The sequence below is a fragment of the Triticum dicoccoides genome, chromosome 5B, assembly GCF_002162155.2.
Source record: "Triticum dicoccoides isolate Atlit2015 ecotype Zavitan chromosome 5B, WEW_v2.0, whole genome shotgun sequence".
Taxonomy (NCBI): Eukaryota; Viridiplantae; Streptophyta; class Magnoliopsida; order Poales; family Poaceae; genus Triticum; species Triticum dicoccoides.
In genome coordinates, this window is record NC_041389.1 from 404552920 (window position 1) to 404573216 (window position 20297).

Here is a 20297-nt window from a genome sequence, read left to right on the forward strand (position 1 = left end):
CTCTCCCCCCCAATGTAACGCCCCGGATTCGATGTGCCAGGTGTCTTCCAGTTATTCGTCGTCATTGCCATGTCATTTGCTTGCGTGTTGCATATTGCCATGTCATCATCTGCATTTCATCTGCATGCTTTTCAAAACTTGCATCCGTTCGGCTTCCGTCGTTTCTCTCCTTGTCCGTTCGGAGTCTAGACCACACTCGCACGCGCCCGCGGCACCTCCGAATATTATTTTTATAAGTGGCATAAAAATGTTCTCGGAATGGGGTGCCAGTTGGCATGCGGTCGTATTATAGTGTAGACAGACCACCTGCCAAATTTCGTCGCATTCGAAGTCCGTTTGATAGCCCAACTGTTTAACATATAGCCGCAATATAGCCGGTGTATCCGTCGGACGTTTTCGGTCTCTAAAAACCATTACTGGGCTGCTATTCTCTTCTCTCCTCTCAGCCCAACTCATCTACACAGCCCACTAGGCCCAACTACCTACCCCCGTCGCTCCGGACTATCCGATGGCGATCGAACGGCTCGAAAACCTCCCAAAAACCCAAAACCATAGCCCCTTCCATATATATACACCCCCTGGCCAAAAATGGGCTAACCTAGCTCTTCCCCTACCCCGAGACCCCCTCCCTCGGATCCAGAGCCGCCCCTTCTCCTCGTATCTGCCGCCGACCACCTCCTCCCCGCCACTTGGCACCGTCCCACTCGCCAGCGCCGCCGCAAGCCGCCTTCTCACCCAACCCGTGGCTGCCACGCGTCCCCCTGTATCTCCTCCACCCACGCGGCCCGTAGAGCCCATCCAGGGCCCGCTTGGGCCCGAAGTCGTGCCGCCGCAGCCCGCAGTCGCCCACACGAGCCCGCCTGACCGCCCGCCTCCTCCTTCCCATTCTGGATCGAGGGGAGGAGACCCTCGATCCTGAGCTCCCCGTCGCCCCGCCGCCGGCCATCGTCCGCGTCGCCTCGCCGGAAGGCTGTGGCCGCGCCGGACCCCAGATCCGTCGCCGCCCGAGCACCCCGCCTTTGCGCAGCCTCTCCATCGCCCCTCGGTGCCTCTCCGCCGGAGTTTCCGTCCCTCTCTGTCGGTCATCCTTCCCGCTAGATCCGGCCGAGGCTCGGCCTCCGGCACCCGTCCCCGGCGAGTCCCATGCCTCCCGGCGTCCTCCCCGCGTCATCGGAGCCGCACCGACGCCCTCAGCGGACCTCCACCGCCGCCTCCATGTCCCTGCTTGGGACGAGCAGAGGAGCTGCTCGTCCTGCGCGCACCGCACCCGCGTGGGCCCCGCGCCCTCAGCCCGCGTGAGGCCCAGCCCAGCTCTAGCCTTCCCCGGCCCACGTCGCCTCAGCCCAGCCCCGGCCTGCCTCCTCCCTCGTCATGGGCCGAAGCCCAGGGTGAGAAGCCCCTTATCCTCCGCCCCGTGCGTCGAATAGTTATATAGCGTGTTTCGTTTTTTTCCAGAAAAACTGCTAAGTCCCTGAAATTCATCATTCTGGTGCACACTTTGACCTGCCATAACTTGATGTGTGTTGCTCCATTTACTGCGCTTAATATGTCAAAATGTTCGTTGTGAGATGCTCTTCATTTCATTCCAGTGTGCCATGTTTGTTTGAGGTTATCTTGATGCCCTAATCATTGTTGCAAGAGTGCTATATGATGTTAATCTGCTGAAACTGTATTAACTTGATGATTTGTCATTTTTGTTGCATGTGATGTGTGCATCCTATGAGCATGAGCTCTACATGTGTTTTGATCTATGACAATGCCATCTTGACAGAGGTGCAATCCATGTATTTTTGTGAGTCTTGTACTGAGTGCATCAAGCTTGATAAGTAGGGTACTTGCTGTTACTGTTTTGCTAGGCTGTATCTGTTATTTTGTGATGCTATATAAACCTGCTGCTACAAGTCTTTCTATGCATAATCTGGAGATGTTCACTAAGGATGTTTTGTTATACATGTCATGCTCTATCCATCCATTCTCCTGGCTGCATTTATAGCCTGCTATAGCTTGTTGTAATCATGCTCTCAAATTGCTAAATAATGTTGCTCTCAGCCTGCTAACTTTAAGTTCAGTTTTGCCATGAGCTTTACTAGTGATCCATGCAACCTATGAACTTGTTCTTGCCATGCTTAGCTTCATAAACATGTCATCCTACTGTTGGTTACCTTACCATACCATGTATTGCCCTGTGGTGAGTGGTACAAGCTCACCAACATGCCTACTTATCGTTGTTCCTACCATGTTTGAATCTGTCATATCATTTGCCATGTTTACATGGGTGCCATCATATCTTCTGATCCTTTTTGGCCCATGGCCAGTAAGGAACTTTTGTTCTATGCAATTAGTAGATTGATTCCATGCCTTTGTTTGCCATGTTAAGTTCCTATAACATGTTGTTTGATAGCTCTAAACATTGCAACCTGATGTTATTTCTGCAAAGTCTGAAACTGTTATTATTTGCAATCTTGTCATGCCTTTTTGAGCATGTTCTAGTGATTTCTGGAGATAGCTCTGTGTTCATGTTTTGTAATGCATTACCTGTACATCATGTCCATGCCTTTTATTCTTATGTTGAGATGCTTTAGCATATTGTTTTGATGCTTGCTAGATGCCTAGTTGCTGTTTTGGACAGCTTGTCCTTTAAACTTGTTTCATGTGTGTGTGTTGAACCGTTGCTCCGTTTTGAGTGTGCTCTATATGAAACTTGCTTAATTTTGCATGTAGTTTCATATTATCATGTTAAATCCTTGTTTTGAGGTGTTTTCTTGATGTTTCTATGCATTTTGCATCAATGCCATGTTTAACTTGTTTTGCTCATATCTTCTAGGCCGTAGCTCCGAATTAAATGAACTTTATATGTAACTTGACTAGAATCTCGTGTAGATCATCTTGGTGCATCTTAACTTGCTGGTTAACAACTTGAACATAAGGTTTATTCAGATCTGGACCAATTTCGAAATTTGCATATGAGGACTTACCGGAATTGTTATATGTTGTTTCCAGCCTCATTTAAACTTGCCTTGATGTGTTGCTCTTGTTTGAATCGTCTCTTGCCATGAGTAGCCTCATCTAGCTTTGTCATGCATCATGATTGGTTGTGCATCATGTCTTGTCTATGTGTGGTGTGTTTACCATGTTGTGTGCTTCTTCTCGATAGTTCCCGTTTCGTTGCGATCGTGAGGATTCGTTCGTCTACGCTTGGTTCATCTTCGTGGCTTCATCTTCTTCATGGACTCGTTCTTCTTCCTAGCAGGATTTCAGGCAAGATGACCTCTACCCTAGATCTCACTACTATCATTGCTATGCTAGTTGCTTCGTTCTATCGCTTTGCTGCGCTACCTATCATTTGCTCTTCAAGCCTCTCAAATTGCCATGTCAGCCTCTAACCTTGTCACCCTTCCTAGCAAACCATTGCTTAGCTATGTTACCGCTTTGCTCAGCCCCTCTTATAGCGTTGTTAGTTACAGGTGAAGTTGAAGATTGCTCCATGGTGGACAGGATTATGTTGGGATATCACAATATCCCTTACTTAATCAATGCATCTATATACTTGGTAAAGGGTGGAAGACTCGGCCTTATGCCTCGTGTTTTGTTCCACTCTTGACGCCCTAGTTTCCGTCATACCGGTGTTATGTTCCCGGATTTTGCGTTCCTTACGCGGTTGGGTGATTTACGGGACCCCCTTGACAGTTCGCTTTGAATAAAACTCCTCCAGCAAGGCCCAACCTTGGTTTTACCATTTGCCTCACCTAGCCCTTTTTCCCTTGGGTTTTCGGAGCCCGAGGGTCATCTTTACTTTACCCCCCCCCCCTCCCGGGCCAGTGCTTCTCCAAGTGTTGGTCCAATCCGAGCGATGTCCGGTGCCCCCTGGGCAACTAGGGTCTATGCCAACCCGTCGTCTTGCTCATTCGGTGTGCCCTAAGAACGAGATATGTGCAGCTCCTATCGGGATTTGTCGGCACATCGGGCGACTTTGCTGGTCTTTTTTTACCATTGTCGAAATGTCTTGTAAACCAGGATTTCGAGTCTGATCGGGTCTTCCTGGGAGAAGCTATATCCTTCATTGATCGCAGAGCTTATCATGGGCTAAGTTGGGACACCCCTGCAGGGTATAAACTTTTGAAAGCCGTGACCGCGGCTATGTGGCAGATGGGAATTTGTTAATGTCCGGTTGTAGATAACTTGACACCAGATTCGAATTAAAACACATCAACCGCGTGTGTAGCCGTGATGGTCTCTTTTCAGCGGAGTCCGGGAAGTGAACACGGTTTTGGGTTATGTTTGACGTAAGTAGGAGTTCAGGATCACTTCTTGATCATTGCTAGCTTCACGACCGTTCCGCTTGCTCTCTTCTCGCTCTTATTTGCGTATGTTAGCCACCATATATGCTTAGTCGATGTTGCAACCTCACCAGTTTACCCCTTCCTTTCCCATTAAGCTTTGCTAGTCTTGATACCCATGGTAATGGGATTGCTGAGTCCACGTGGCTCACAAATTACTACAACAATAGTTGCAGGTACAGGTTATGCGATGATCATGACGCGAGAGCGATGCTTGCTTGTTTTGGAGTTCTTCTTCTGCTTCTTCTTCGATCAGGGGATAGGTTCCAGGTTGGCAGCCTAGGCTAGCAGGGTGGATGTCATATGAGTTTCTGTTTGTGTTTCATCCGTAGTCGGATGGTGCTCTTATGTAAGATGATGTTGTATTCGTATGGCATTGTATGCCTTTTGTATGTACCGCCATCTATTATGTAATGTTGATGTAATGATATCCACCTTGCAAAAGCGTATTAATATGCGGTTCTATCCTTGGTGGGACCTTCGAGTCTCTTTAGGATAGTATCGCACATTGGGCGTGACACCCAATGCCGGGAAATTGTCCTCATCAAAAATGCAATCAGCGTACTGGGCTGTAAACAAATCCCCTGTCAGGGGTTCCAGGCACTTAATGATTGACGGATAATTGTACCCCATATAGATCCACATTCGTCTATGAGGGCTCATTAATGTATGTTGCAGTGGTGAGATCGGTACATATACCACGCAATCGAATTGCCGCAGATGGGAAATACTTGGTTGGTTTCCACGTACTAACTGCAACATGGAGACCATATGATATGCAGTTGATCGAATTTGTATCAATTCTACAATATGTAAAACTGCATGACCCCAACATGAAGCTGAAAAATTACTATTATGTAGGAGCGGTCTTGCTATCAACTTGATCCTCTTGATAAGTGATTCCGCAAGACCATTTTGGGTATGTACATAAGGTCCAAGTGCTCCACAGAAATGCCCAAAGCTAGGTAGTAATCATTAAATGCTCGCGAACTAAATTCTGCAGCATTATCAGTTCTGATGGTTTTTATTCTATGCTCAGGATGATTTGCTCTCAATTTAATGATATGAGCAACTAGCTCTGCAAACGCATGGTTCCTTGTTGATAGTAGACACACATTTGACCATCTCATTGATGCATCAATTAGAACCATGAAATATCGGAATGGTCCAGATAACGGTTGTATTGGACCACAAATATATCCTTCAATGCGTTCAAGGAAATCAAGTGGCTCATCCTTTAATTTCACGTAAGATGGCCTTGTAATCAATTTCCCAGTTGCACATGATGTGCATACAAAATCCGATGATTTTGGGAACTTTCTATCTGTTATCTTGTGTCCAACAGAACCATCAATATTTTTTCTCATTATCCCAATACCAGGATGACCCAGGCGACCATGCCAAATCTTGAATTTATCAAGATTCTGAAAAACTATCTTGTACGCCATATGCATCTCTGGTTTAATGTATGTATAATACAACCCAGAAGATAGAGAAGGCAAATTCTCAAGGATTTCCTTTCGAAATCACTTTTGCTGAGTTGTGTGTAGCCATTCAACCCCACTCTCTTCATTAGTTTCCACATGAAAAACATCTTTGTGGATATCCTTCATCTGGATACAGTAGAGCATCCTGGATTATCAATTTAGTACCCATAGGGAGTGTAATTGTAGCTTGACCAGAACCAACAATTACCATGTCTCGACCAGCAATTGTCATGACACTTTCATTACTCTTCTTGAGTGTTTGGAAATACCATCTCCCTAAGTATCGTGTTAGTAGATCCACTATCCACTAAACACATTTCCTCCTCCATTGTATTATTTCTTGAAGTTCGTTCCAGATTCTTCTCCGACGAGTTCTTCTGCGGCCTCGTCGCTCTCGCTGGAGGGACGTGTGTGATAACGTGTAAAGAAACTATGCGAATGAACAGTAATCAATCGCTATTGATGGATATCGATGATGTACATATTTATATCCCTGGAAGGGACGGGTTGCACATGCGCGATTGATCGAAAGAATGCATCCGTTGCAATTGGATGTGACCCATCGGGAGAGCAAACCGCGTGTCGGTTTGTTAAGCAGGGATTTCCTTTAATTAAACTAACTAATTAATCCTAACAGTTTCTTTAGCGTTTTTCTTTATCTTTTGGTTTTCTGTGTAGGTTTTCAGTGATTTTCTGTGTTGAATTCAATTTTGTAAGTTTTAGTATTCTATGTTTCTTTACCGCTTTTATTCAAAATTTAAGATTTTTCTCACTTTCTCTAAATACATTTCTAATTTTTTTCCATATGGGTTGTACATTTTCCGTGTATATCAACAACATTATTTGTACGCGTTTAATATTTTTCAAATACATCACTAACATTGTCTCATACACATTATACATTCTTTCGTATACATCTGACATGTTCTTTTATGCATGTTTAACATTTTTAAACACATAATTTACTTATTTCAATATATGATTAACATTTCTCAAATACATGTTTATGAACTCTTTTTAAATACGTGTTAAAATATATATCAATTACACGTTGAAACTTTTTTTTGTTGTTGATATATATTTTAAATCTAGACAAACTTTTTTTACATTGGTATAAACATTTTATAAAATCATATGAACATATTTTTGAAACAAGTGATTTTTAATAATAAAAAGCCACTGTGTTTTTTTTAACGATACGAAACATTGTTTGTGAATTACACAAACATTTTTTTTGCATTGTATAAATATTATTGAAAAGTTCATTTCTTTATATGCTTGAATTTTTTCAAATGTCACAAACATTTCTTTTGAATGTGGTCACCAATTTTTTTTGAATTTTATCAACATTTTTACACCGTGTTAAAATTTATAAAATTTACAGTTTTAAAAATTTATGAGAAAATTTAAGTTATGTTTATTTAGAATATGTGTGAATGAAGCAGAAAACAAAGGAATGGAAAAAGGCAAAAATGAACCAACCTAGCACTACTTGGGCCAACCCACCGTATGCTCATTGTCATTGGCAGGCCTGCTGGTGTAGGATATCTCCTTGGTAGAAGAAAACAACATGAGGTACTAGAGCCAGCCTTTGCGATAGTATTTAGAAACATAGATGTGCAGAAGCACTCGCAATCAGAGAAGCTCTCGCACTTTCAGATTATCGATACATATAGAAGATCTTCGTCAGTCGTCACATTGGACTGCAAGGTGGTAGTTGAATCTATCAAAGGATGTGCATCGGCATCGTATGGAGCTGTGGTGCATGAAGTCATAGAGTGCTCAAAAGCCTTTTCTTCTTGCATTTTTAGCCATGAATTTAGAACCTCAATAGTTGAGGCTCACAAGCTTGGGGGCTCTCCGATTAAGTACCTTGGGCTCCCGATCACCCACCAGAAAATTTCTATATTCGAATGGGAGCCACTGTATGGCAAAGTGGCTAATAGGGTTAGCCCATGACGCGTGAGGTTTATGTCGTCGGTAGCTAGGCTGATCCTAACTAACTCTAGCCTTTCCTCCCTCCCACTATTTACGATGGGGATGTTCCTTATGGTGGATGGGGTTCACGTTAAACTAGACACCCTCCCCCCCGGTTCCAGGTTCTTCTGGGAAGAATCAGGAACAAAGCGGAAATACCACCTGGTCAAGCGGGCGGCCGTGTGTAGACCCAAAAAATTTGAAGGCTTGGGAATTACCAATTCCAAGCTTATGAAACGTCGTCTTGCTGACTAAATGGTGGTGGCCACTAGCCCATAGTGAGTCGGGCCTATGGGTTGATCTGCTTCGTGCAAAGTACTTCCCGGACGGGAACATTTTCAACGCTAAGCCCTCGGGCTCGGCGTTCTGGAACGGGATTCAGACGGTGCGTTCGGCTTTCTCAGTAGGGGCTCGTTCTGCCATTAATAACGGCATGTCCACACGTTTTTGGTTAGACAAATGGCTTCCAGACAATCCTCTTTGGCAGGCCTTCTCGCAACTATATAACGTGGCCACGAACATCAACATAATGGTGGGTGACGCCTTGCGCACCTCGCCACCGGCGATCCATTTCTTGCGGCCCCTCTCGACGCAAGAAGCAGCTAGTTGGGACTTGCTGCAGGCTAAGATTGCTACCCGCCCTCTCAGCTTGGGGGCTGATGAGGTCTCACGGGACTTGATAGCGTCTCATAAGTTCTCGGTCAAGTCCTTGTATAACAAACTGTCCAAGGGAAGCTCCTTAGACATATCTAGGGGGCTATGGAAGGCCGGGCTTTCGCTCAAGATAAAGATTTTCCTCTGGCAAATGTTCATAAATCGTCTCCCAACAGCTGATAATGTGGACAAGCGCAACGGCCCCTCCGATGGATCCTGTGTAGTGTGTGAGCTCCACGAGCATGTGAACCACACATTATTCCAATGTGCGTTAGCTAAGTTCGTGTGGTGCGCCGTCAGGGACGTGTTCCACCAGAACTGGAACCCTAGGTCAGGGTCGGATCTATTGGCAGTTCTTCAAACCCGGCAAGGGGCTAATGCTAGGGGGTTATGGCGATGCATGGGGGTGTTGCTGTTGTCCCTATGGACAATCCGGAATAAGATGACGATGGAAAAAAAATTCCCTGCTCACCCGGCTGATGTAATTTTCAAATGCCATCTTTTTCTTCAGATGTGGACACCGTTGGGAAAACAACGCGATGCGAAACTCATGAGGGCCACGATGGAGAAGATCTGCAGCAGTATCTCGCGGCTTCAGCACTCGGCTTAAGCTGGATCTTGACTCTTTTGGCATAGGTAGTGTTTTGGGGTGGCAAGGCATGATGCTTAAGTAGGAATTTGGTCGCCCTTGTTGGGTCTTTGTTATTTAAACTCGGTTATGTAATGATCATGTGTCCTTGAGGTTTGGCCGAACTATGTTGATGTGTAAGGTACTCGAACCTTGGGTTGCTGCTTGGTGGCTTCATTAATTTAAAGCCAGACGCGTCTAGCGTCTTCGTTCCAAAAAGGCTCACAAACTTGTAAAGCATGCTTTAAGATTGGGGGTTGGCTGTCATGCTTGGTTAGGCCAGTCGTGTGAACTTTTATTCGTCTCTGAGAACATTGCGATGATTTAATAGAACTTTGCGAGTTTGCCTTAAAAGAAAGAGAAGAAAAAAGCCTATCAGACGGGAGCTCTTGTTCCCCGCGGCGCGCACTGGAAAGTCATGTATAGCGCACCTACCGGACAACTTTGGTCCAGTCATGGAGGGGTCCCCAAGTCACAGGCGCCCGTTGAAACTTGTTTTTTTTGGTTTTTTATTATTTGCCTTCTTTCTTTTATTATGCTACCAAAATTCATAAAATGTTCATGAACTTCAGAAAATGTTCATGCTTTTGAAAAAATGTACACGCAATTTTTGAAAAAAGAATTTGAAAACATCCTCATAAATTCAAAAAGTGCTCATGAATTTCAAAATAAGTATAAAATTTGAAAAATGTTCACAGGTTGTAAAAAAATGTTCAAAGTTTTGTAGTAAAATCTGAATTACTGAAAATTTTCATGAATTAAAAAAAAGTTCGAAAATTCCCAAAAATGTTCACCTATTTAAAAAAATGGTTAGAAAAATCAGAAAATGTCTGACAATTTCAAAATTTGTTCCTGAAATTAAAAATTGTTCAGCGATTTGAAAAATGTTCTTGGATTTCAGAAAATATTTGCAGATTTTAAAAATGTTCATGGTTTCAAAAATTGTTCCTGAATTTCATGAAATGTTCTTGTATTTCTAAAAAATAACAGATTTGAAAACTATTTGTGATTTGATGAAATTATGAATTTGAAAAGGTTCGTAGACTTGGAAAAAGTTCACTAGTTTGAAAAACTATTTGTGGATTTGAAAATACTATTATAAAAATTAGAAAAATGTTCTCAACTTCTAAAAGTGTTCATGATTTTCAGAAACATGTTGTGATTTTATAAAATGTTCATGATTTTAAAACAAATGTTTACAAAAAAAGGGAAGTAAATAACCCATATAAAACAAAAGAAATAGCGTAGAAAAGACCAGGCATGCCAAGGTTCTAGAACCTTCCCATAATGGGAATAGGGAGTCTCCCGATCTTGCCTACTTGGGCTGGCTCAATATCGAGCGTAGCGGTCACATGGGATATGCAATTGGTCGTTACGCGGCGACCTGCACGGTAAATAGGATCTCCCCTATCAGACCAACAACCAGAATCCCCTAAAAAGCCCTACCGTGGGAAACTCCATTTTGTTCGGGAAACCCCATTGAAGTGTTTGATACGAACAAAGTTTGCACAATGGCACTTTTTTTTTGCATAACGGTATTGCCTAAATTAAAAAAAGTACTTCTCAATTCACACAAACATGAACAAAAAAAAAATCACAAGTACTCCCTCTGTCCCAAAATAAGTGTCTCAAAAACCTTTAGTACAAAGTTGTACTGTAGCTGATACATTTATTTTGGGACAGAGTGAGTATTTCATACCATAGCATTGGTGTAACACGGTGGTGTATCCAGTGGCAGTGGGGATGCCATGGGTCATGGGTGTCATGCCTCCCCCTTCAAAATTGCAAAATTAATTTTACTAGGTAACTAAGACTAAATAGCTAACAAATTAATGTTATTTCAAGACTATTTATTGAAATTATGATGATATTTGTTAGACTGTATATATAATTTTTTAATATAAATTTTGAATCGTGGCAATGTTGAGGTTCTAGGCCTGCCACTGGTGTAGAAAGAAGATTCCTGCTCCCTTCACCACATCGATGGCCCTGTTTGGATACTCTAACTCAGTTAGAGGTTGGAGTTAGATTCATATCCTGAACTAACCATGAACTAACTCTAATTAAAGAGGTGTTTGGATGGCAGAGTTAGATGGAGCGCGGATACGGCGAGGCACCTTCACGGACGGTGCGAGAGGGAGGGGGGGAGAGGACGAGAAGCCTCGAGGAAGTGGGGAGGGATCTGCTGCGGGGAGAGCGAGAGAGAAAAGTGTTTATTAGTGGTCCCGAGAAAAACTAACCCAAATAAGCACCTCTTGGATGGGTTGGTTTTTTGAATAGGTTAGATGCATCTAACCTAAACTAACCATCTTGTTTGGATCTTTTTGGGTTAGTTGACTCTAAACTAACTCAAACTAACTCTAATCCATGGATCCAAACAGAGCCGATAATTCAGAAGACAGCACAACCCACGTCACGGGACAGTGTCTGTATTCAAGCTAGCACAGTGGCTTTTGCTGCTCCTAGATGGATACATATGTAGATGTAGGTACATTAGCACATCACACATTCGAACACGAGCCTCTCCAATTAGAAAAAGGAAGGTACGCAGCCAGGGCAAGAGGGACCTCACGCGACTCACTGATTGTCACAAGCCCAACTCGCAATAAACGGATGACAAGTCCGCAATGCCCCTACTGATTTGTGAACCAACCTGTGGTTGGGATGCTTAAAAGGATTGTGGTATCCTCAGCCAACCAGGGTTCAAATTCCGGTGCTCGCATTTATTCCTGGATTTTTTTTAAGACTTCGTAAATTTCAAGATGATATATCGGATCAGTCTCTTCGAATGTGCTCATAGGGATAGGGTGTGCGTATGTGCCTTCATAAAGATGAGTGTATGCGCCTGTATATGAGCGCTTGCGTCTGTACTTTGTTAAAAAAGGAGACCCTACTGATTCGACGTGTTAACCAACATATATGGACGCACGCCCCCTCAACTAGACGAGACGGGATGCAGAAGACTCCGTCCGTGCACAGGCGCATTGGTGCACACCTCACCTCACACCCCTCGCCTACCTCGCATGATACATTGATACTGATAGTGATAGGTACCGGTCTTCGTACTACGAGTCGATCATATCAGTCATTGCCGAGCTCTCTTCGCGGTCTGCAGGAAGGATGGACATACGCGTACTGGACTTGCTAAACAGAGGCGGACCCCTCGCGCGACAAGGACCGGCGAGTTGGTGACTTTTCTGAGTTGTCTATAGTAGGTAGGAGTAGTAACTTTGTTCAACTCGTCGAGCCGGGCGATCTCGTTTAGGTACAGCCCAAGTCTCCTTTTAATTACTCGTAGACTCCGTCCTCCTCATCAAATTACTTAGGCCAGAAGCACAAGCTGACGAACAGCGGACGGGGACACGAGTACCCGTACTTAGGTGGGCACGGGAGAAATTCACCTGGACGGACGTGGTACGTGCTCCGGCCGTCGCCGGTGAATTCCGGGAAAACACGTGCCGTACCCCGGTACCCGAGCAAGTAGGCGTTTGCGATCACGGGACGAGAGCTCGCCGAACATCGATGACCTATTGTATTGACCTTGGAACGGTCGATCCATTGGAATCAGTCTGGTGATCTGTGCTTTTCAGGCTCCGGGCTCGGGAAGCATGCCGGGGCACACGCCGAGCACGGCACGTCGGGGTCCAAATTAACGGACGAACCTGCGCGCGAAACCAGCGCGCTTGATCTCCCGATCGATTCTCCCGGTGCGGACCCCGCGTCGTGTGCTCGGCCGGCTCACGTCTGTGCTGCTGTCGTGAAGGGCACTACACGCTGCTTTGGCTTCCGTCGACCGTCCTGTTAATGCGACGGAAAATTAAAAAAACTAGACAATACCCCGCGCGTTGCTGCGGAACCGATTCAAATATATTTTGATGATATTCGGTTGTATTGGTCCTTATATCATTACATAACCACCCTCATCAATCTGAAAGTTACATGTTATCTATATAAGTATCTATAAAAGGGAGCTATGTTTGGTTAGGAACTTGGAATCAATAAAAATAACCACAACAGTTAATTTGGAACTGCACTAATTAGTTACAAAATTGTCATCTTGAAATTGCAACTACATATGACAAAAAATAAGGAATGGACTTAGTAGTCGCAAGCATATGTATGTTATGGAAATATAACAAAACAAATTAAATGTTTTTGGTAGTAACACTGACTTAAACTTGTTTTGGCAGCTGGAAAACATGACATATCCTAAAGCATCCATGCAGCTGAACTTAACACTAAATTTGGTAAATCATCTCCAAAAAATCAGTGGAAAAATTATCACGTTAGTTATGGTGCCTCACAAACAAATGATGGATGAGTTATTGTTGTCACATCAGACATGATAACTATCCTTGACCATCAGTGTTAATTGCATCTGAAGTACTTGGGAAGTGTTCCTGCTGCATGGATATAAACTAATCATAAATTTAGTTGTGAAACCAATAGATGATAAAGAAACTATAATATTTGAAGATTAAATCATATATATTATTGACAGAAAATAAATCACTAAAATTGAAAGCTGACCTCAGATTTTTGAACCGATTCTACTTGGATAAGCAACAACCAAGTGTATATATTGATCTCTATTACCACATTCTGCAAGGAATAAAGAAGTGTAAGAAAAGTTGTCTAAGGGAGAATAGGGTGCATTTTGTAAATAGAGGAAGCAAACAATGCAAAACGAAGTCAGAAATAGATCGATGCAATAATAATTTGATATACCTTCTCCAAATGGACAGGATGCAGCAGGCAAGAAGAAATGTACAGAAACTAACAGAGAAAAAGAAGCGCATAAGTACTGCATGAAACAACTTATTTGGCAACATCAGGTTTAATGATTCAGTTAATAGGAATCTACTTATATGTGTGTCACGGAGAAAATAGCAGGTAAATCCTAAACATATTTCGACTCCAAACAAAATTTCATGTGACATGTTTAAGATATGCACATGTTGAAGTCTGATGCTACTATATCTATCCTAAACTTCACAAAGGCATATAATCGATGGATTGAAGTTGCAACACTTCTATAAGAACATGTTTGGAAGAGCAATTGTTTACAGACCTGTTCAATGGAGCAATTTGCAAACTTGTATACTTTTAGAAACGTCATCATAGTTCTAAATTCAGATGAAGGGAACGGCACATTAGTCAATATAACGCAAAATAACGGGCAAATAACACAGTAAAGTTGAAAGTCTAATTGTGAAGGAAACAATATTAAGTCTTGGTAGGCATCAATCCATTACACAAAGACATATATCAGCAATCAAACAATGTATAATCAATTTTGTTACCTTATGTCCAAGTGAAGAGCATCTCCGTGAAGTCTGTGAAAGACTAAAAGTACGCAGAGTTGGTAACTTGGACCGGTGAGTGTACAACAGGGAGGTGTCGCCTGCTCGCCTACCTCGGCAGTTACAGACCAGAATCATCATATTGATTCATTTCTATTGCATGGAGGAGCATCTTGACTATCTAGGAAATGAAGAGAAGAGCGATGTGCAGAATTGCAGACTATGTGTCACAAAAGAAGAAGATTGGAATTCGATGACATGGTGACTCAGTGGACTCTTGTATGGGTGTTCCTTCCATGCAAAAAAAAGACCTTCCATGCCATGGCTGAGGCCGTGCCTGACTCGCACCAATGTGTTCCTTTGATGATAAGAAGGAAAAAGATTGACAATTAGATGACACGGTGACCTGGTGGACTCCTCTGTACACTTGGTGTTCCTTCCAGGCAAAAAACAAAAGGAGACCTCCACGCCATGGCCGAGGCCCTGCTCAGCGACCCACCAAGCACTCCTTTCATCAGAACGGAAAAAGAAGCCAAATTCAGATTGGAAAGCCACCAGCGGCCGGTCTGATTTTGCTGGATCCACAATGAAAAAAGAAGTCAAATTCAGATTGGAAACCCACCAGCGGCTGGTCTGATCCTGCTGGAACCGGCCGTAAACGACCTCCCAGTGGCCGCGTACCTATCTTATAGCTGGAACGGAGACAAAGTGACAATCACAAGGAGGGGAAGACCAGGGCAAGCAGGGCGAACCTATAAGAAGGAGCGCGGGAGGCCTAGCCGTTTGTGATTCGAGAAGTGGAAGGGCAAAGGGAAGGTGTTGCATGATCTAGTGGATGTGTTGGTGCTAGCGTTTTTAGCAGCCGAGGAGTCGTGGAAGGTGGAGCCAACAGCCAATGCAAGGGACGGAGTGTGGAAGTTGATCGCAAATCTGACGAGTGAGCCGCCCCATTGGAGTACCGTGAGGTAGATGGGCAGATCGCGGACGGTACAACGCTGCACAGAGTTATCTTGAGGAAAAAAATGTATGTTAATAGAAAAATCGCTGATGTGGCATAGTGGTGAGGTGGATAGGCTGCATGTCAAGAGAAATAGGATAGTGGGGATGAACTATTTAGGTATTATAGATTATAAGCATGTTCTGCGAGTGCTTGGAGAGACGTGCGCTCACGCATATTTTTTTTCTTTGTATGTATATAAAGGGTATATACTAGATCCGAATGCCATGTTGTTCGTTGTTGTAACAGAGGCTGAAATACTTTCCAGAGAGTATTACGGTGTTATACACTAGTGATTTCCCCTCAAACAAGATGTATATGGCTGGTCAACGGTCCATGTCAAAAATGCAGTTGCGTCATGCATAAGAAACAATAAGGTCACCATACTCCCTGTTTGCTCCGCAGATTTCGAGAGAATAGTGCTTGAATGCCGACCGGAGCAAATTAGCTCAGCCTCAGCTAACCGCAAAATTGCACTCAGTTTTGTCAGTCGTCAGTTGTCGCACGGTTTCTATACTGCCGGGTGCGGTGTCTTAATCGGCGGATCGATTCTTCCTGTCAGTCTTTCGACGATTTCTCTTATCGATCACATGGGCCAGTGGATCTGCACTAGGGCGGCCAACTTAAGCTTGGCATTATAACTCGTTGCACACTCCGCAGCACGAAGCGCCTCCATTCCATCGACCGAGGCATGACCATGATGAAGTCGCCCACGTCCACCTCCTACCTCATCCTGGCTCCCGTCGCGATCCTGCTCCTCCTCTTCCTGCTCTCCTCACTCAACCGCACCGGCGCCGGCGGCGGCTCCGACGGCCTCGGCGTCCTCTGCGCCCGCCGCGCCGGGACACGCCACCCCACCGCCGCCGTGTCGGCGCGGGCCGAGGCGGCGGAGCCCGAGCTGAGCCTGCTGGTCGGCATCCTGACGATGCCGAAGCGGCGGGAGCGGCGCGACATCGTGCGGCTGGCGTACGCGCTGCAGCCGCCGGCGGCGGGCGCGCGGGTGGACGTGCGCTTCGTCTTCTGCAACGTGACGGACCCGGTGGAGGCGGCGCTGGTGGCGCTGGAGATCATGCACCACGGCGACATCATCGTCCTCGACTGCGCCGAGAACATGAACGACGGCAAGACGTACGCCTACTTCTCGTCCGTGCCGCGGCTGTTCGCGGCCGCGCCCTACGACTACGTGATGAAGACCGACGACGACACGTACCTGCGGGTGGCGGCGCTGGTGGGGGAGCTCCGGCCCCGGCCGCGCGACGACGTGTACCTCGGCTACGGCTACAACATGAGCGGGGACCCGAAGCTGTTCATGCACGGCATGGGGTACGTGCTGTCCTGGGACCTGGCGAGCTGGGTTTCGACGGCGGAGGAGATCCTGGCGCGGAACGACACGCTGGGGCCCGAAGACCTGATGCTCGGCAAATGGCTCAACCTCGCCGGCAAGGGCCGGAACAGGTACGACCTCAAGCCGCGGATGTACGACCTCAGCTGGGACATGGACAACCTGCGGCCGGACAGCGTCGCCGTGCACATGCTCAAGGACAACCGCCGGTGGGCGACCACGCTCCGGTACTTCAACGTCACCGCCGGGATCAAGCCGTCCAAGCTGTACCACCTGCCGTGATCCATCGCTTCTTCTCTTCTTTTCGTTCTTGATTCGTGAGCCGTGTATTCGTCAACTCTGTATATCTAGTTTTTTAGTTGAGATTTCGATCGAACATGCATATTGGCTGTGCGGGAGTACTGCAAGGATGGGAATGCACGTGTTGGCCCGCTCGAAGCCGCCGGGCAAGTGCGGGAGCATCTAGGGCTCAGGGCTTGCTTTTCGATGTTGCTCTCTTGCTGACGGTCGCATGGACCTTGCCGTTCGTGCATTTATTGATCGCGTCACCACGGTCCCCTTGGAGTGCGATTCTGGGATAAACTTTGTTACTAACCTGGTGTATATTCTACTCGCTTTGTTAACCTGGTTATCTGATCGCGTCATGGTGGTCTCCTTTTCCTTTTTCATCAAAAAGCTAATAATGTGGGATCCAGAAGGATCCCATGATCCATACAATAGGCACAAAACAAAATAGATAATTTTACAATTGGCTGAGAATTAACAAATCCCGGGACAATTTTACAAATTTGTTCACAAATACCAAAAAAAGTTCTATCGTATTATAGAGAAAATACGCCGATCGTAATCATCTTGTGCGATTTCGAAACACTTTGAACAATTGCAATCTGAAGGAAATTCACCTCTAGACCCGGAAGTTCACGGGGAACAACGAGCGTGCTGATCCTACGCTATGTAAACTTGATGGATTTTTTCTGCAATGATGATTGGGATCTCAAGTTTGGCACCCATATCCTTCATGTCCTTTCTTCATCACTCCCTGACCATTGCCCGTCATTACTTGCTAACAAGGATGGTCCGAGAAGGCCCAAATCCTTTTGATTTGAGAACCATTGGACCAAGATGTCGGGATTTCAAAAAGTTGTTGTTGATGCTTCGAATGAAGACTCAACCCATGAAGAACCCTGCCAGAGGGTCTTTCATAAGCTAAAGACTACCGGCAACCGGCTGCACTCCTAGAGCAAAACAATTTTCGCCAATGCAAAGCTCTAGTGCAGAACCGGGCTTTAGTGCCGGTTCGTGACGGCCTTTAGTGCCGGTTGATGAACCGGCACTAAAGAGTGGGGACTAAAGGCCCCCCCCCCTTTAGTACCGATTCGTCACGAACCGGCGCTAAAGTGCCACCACGTGGCACGAGCCAGGCCCGTTTGCGCGGTGGACATTAGTACCGGTTGGTAACACCAACCGGTACTAAATGTTTTTTTTTAATTTTTCTCTAATTTTGTGTTTTCAATTTAATTTAGTGATTGTTTTACATTATAATGAGTTGTTAAATCATTAGGTGAAAGTACCGCTGATTAGTTTCGACTGGATGCATTATTGGATATCTCTACTAGCTAGCTAGCTAGCTAGAGTATATGCCATATCCATATTATACTTGATCAACTATAATATATACGGATATGGCATATACTTGATCACTTAGGTAGGATCCATCCAGCTGAAACTAATCTGCGGTTTCTTTCATTAAATGATATAATAATTAACTAGCTATCTGATCACCACCAGCACTACTAGCTTAAAGAAGAAATATTCACTTGTACCAGAAGCAAAAATATTATCGATCGAGTTCAACATGATTGTGATGATATTATAAGCGTTCATATATAACACCACAAAAGCAAATCACTTAAGTTTAGAACGAAGAACACAGACATGAAAGGACAAGTACTAATTAAGAGCAGCATGAAGAACTAGCTAAATCACTCCTGCTAGCTACTCTCTCTCTGGTAAAATAGCATAGAACATGTATAGCTCTCCTGATTGATCATACTGGAGCATGCCGATGAACTTGTCTCCTAATTGTGGGCTGCGCTTCTCATTGCTCCCCCCCTAGTACTTCTCTGCGATCATTAACAATTTTCCTCCAATCTTTCACTATTAAGCATTCACCGCTTCTAGAAATCCTGAATGCATTCATGTGCAATGCAGGATATCTTGGCCGTAAGCTAACAATTGACATCTGACCTTTAGTCTCGATCCCCTGAGGCACAACTGTCATCGGGAGTCCCTGTTGAAGAACATTGTATAGTACTTAATTAATATACTTAGCAATAAAAGTTTAGCAAAAAAATTATGTATGCAAAATATGCACTGAGGACAAATAGTAAATATCTTACCATCATTCCTAAATAGATGTGACCGTAGTTCAATACCATCACTATTGGCCGCACGTTTTGAGTACTAACATTTCTAAGTGCAGGAAGAAAATTTGTTTTGACAGTATGAAGATCTTCAAGCCATGAAACATAATGACTTATCTCCTCGCAGTTTAGTTCAGCTCCGGGACAGTAGTAGGTCCTGTCTACCAAGCGCCGGACATGTTTGGTTGAATGGAGATAAGCTGTCAATAGAAATTAGTTGTCAGTTATTTTTGAATAAACAATATCAAAGACAAAAATATAGTTGAGAAGAACTCACATAATGGTAAAACTGGAGGCGTCTGCACATCGACCCATATGTCTCTATTACCTTCAATATCATCTTCCGGACGAATATCAAAGGTGATAACCATACCAGGCTCAAATGCATAAGCATTGCATAGTGCTTGCCAAGTTTTGCATTCAAAATAGGTGTACGTGTGTGCATTGTATACTTTGACGTTGAAAGTATAACCATCATGCTCAGTTTTCAGGTAAGCTCTCTATACCTCCATAGTTTCCATATCTTTGAAACCTATCTTATCCAAGACAAAAATTCTTGCATGGCACGGGATGCGCTAGTAGAATAGTGAAAATTAAAAATTATAAGTCAGGCAAATGAAGCATATATATAAGTCATGCTTAATTACGAAAACAGACTTGTCGTTGTGACTTACTGTATCGAATTCGAAAGTCTCATCCAGCTTGATGCTGAATTGCCTACCATCAACAAGGAAATTTCTGTCGCACTGGCCGCACTGGTCTTCACAGTATTCGCACATAGTGAAATTTTTTCCGTCGTCAGACGACATTTCCTATGTTCATATTAGGCGAAACATTAATCACTTATTAATTCAATTAATTTAACTACTTCTATTAATTCAACTAAGCATTTACTAAAAATAAACTAGTTATATTAATTCAACTAGTTTAAAGCATTTACTAAAAATAAACTAGTTATATATATATATATTAATTCAACTAGTTCAAATAAACATTTACTAAAAATAAACTAGTTATATTAATTCAACTAGTTCAAACTAAGCATATATTAAAAATAAACTAGTTCTATATATTAATTCAACTAGTTCAAACTAAGCATATACTAAAAATAAACTAGTTCTACATATATATTAATTCAACTAGTTCAAC

General features: G+C 44.1%; 1 protein-coding gene across 1 annotated transcript; it reads left to right on the forward strand.

The window, feature by feature from the left end:
• Positions 1–15979: 15979 nt before the first annotated feature.
• On the forward strand, positions 15980–17315 carry LOC119309533 (beta-1,3-galactosyltransferase 6-like). The gene has a single exon (XM_037585516.1). The coding sequence runs from the start codon at positions 16075–16077 to the stop codon at positions 17005–17007; it is 933 nt and encodes a 310-aa protein (XP_037441413.1). The 5' UTR covers positions 15980–16074; the 3' UTR covers positions 17008–17315.
• Positions 17316–20297: the final 2982 nt, after the last annotated feature.

Coding starts and splice junctions, on each gene's coding strand:
- LOC119309533 (XM_037585516.1), top strand. CDS start 16,075: ATGACCATGATGAAGTCGCCCACGTCCACCTCCTACCTCATCCTGGCT.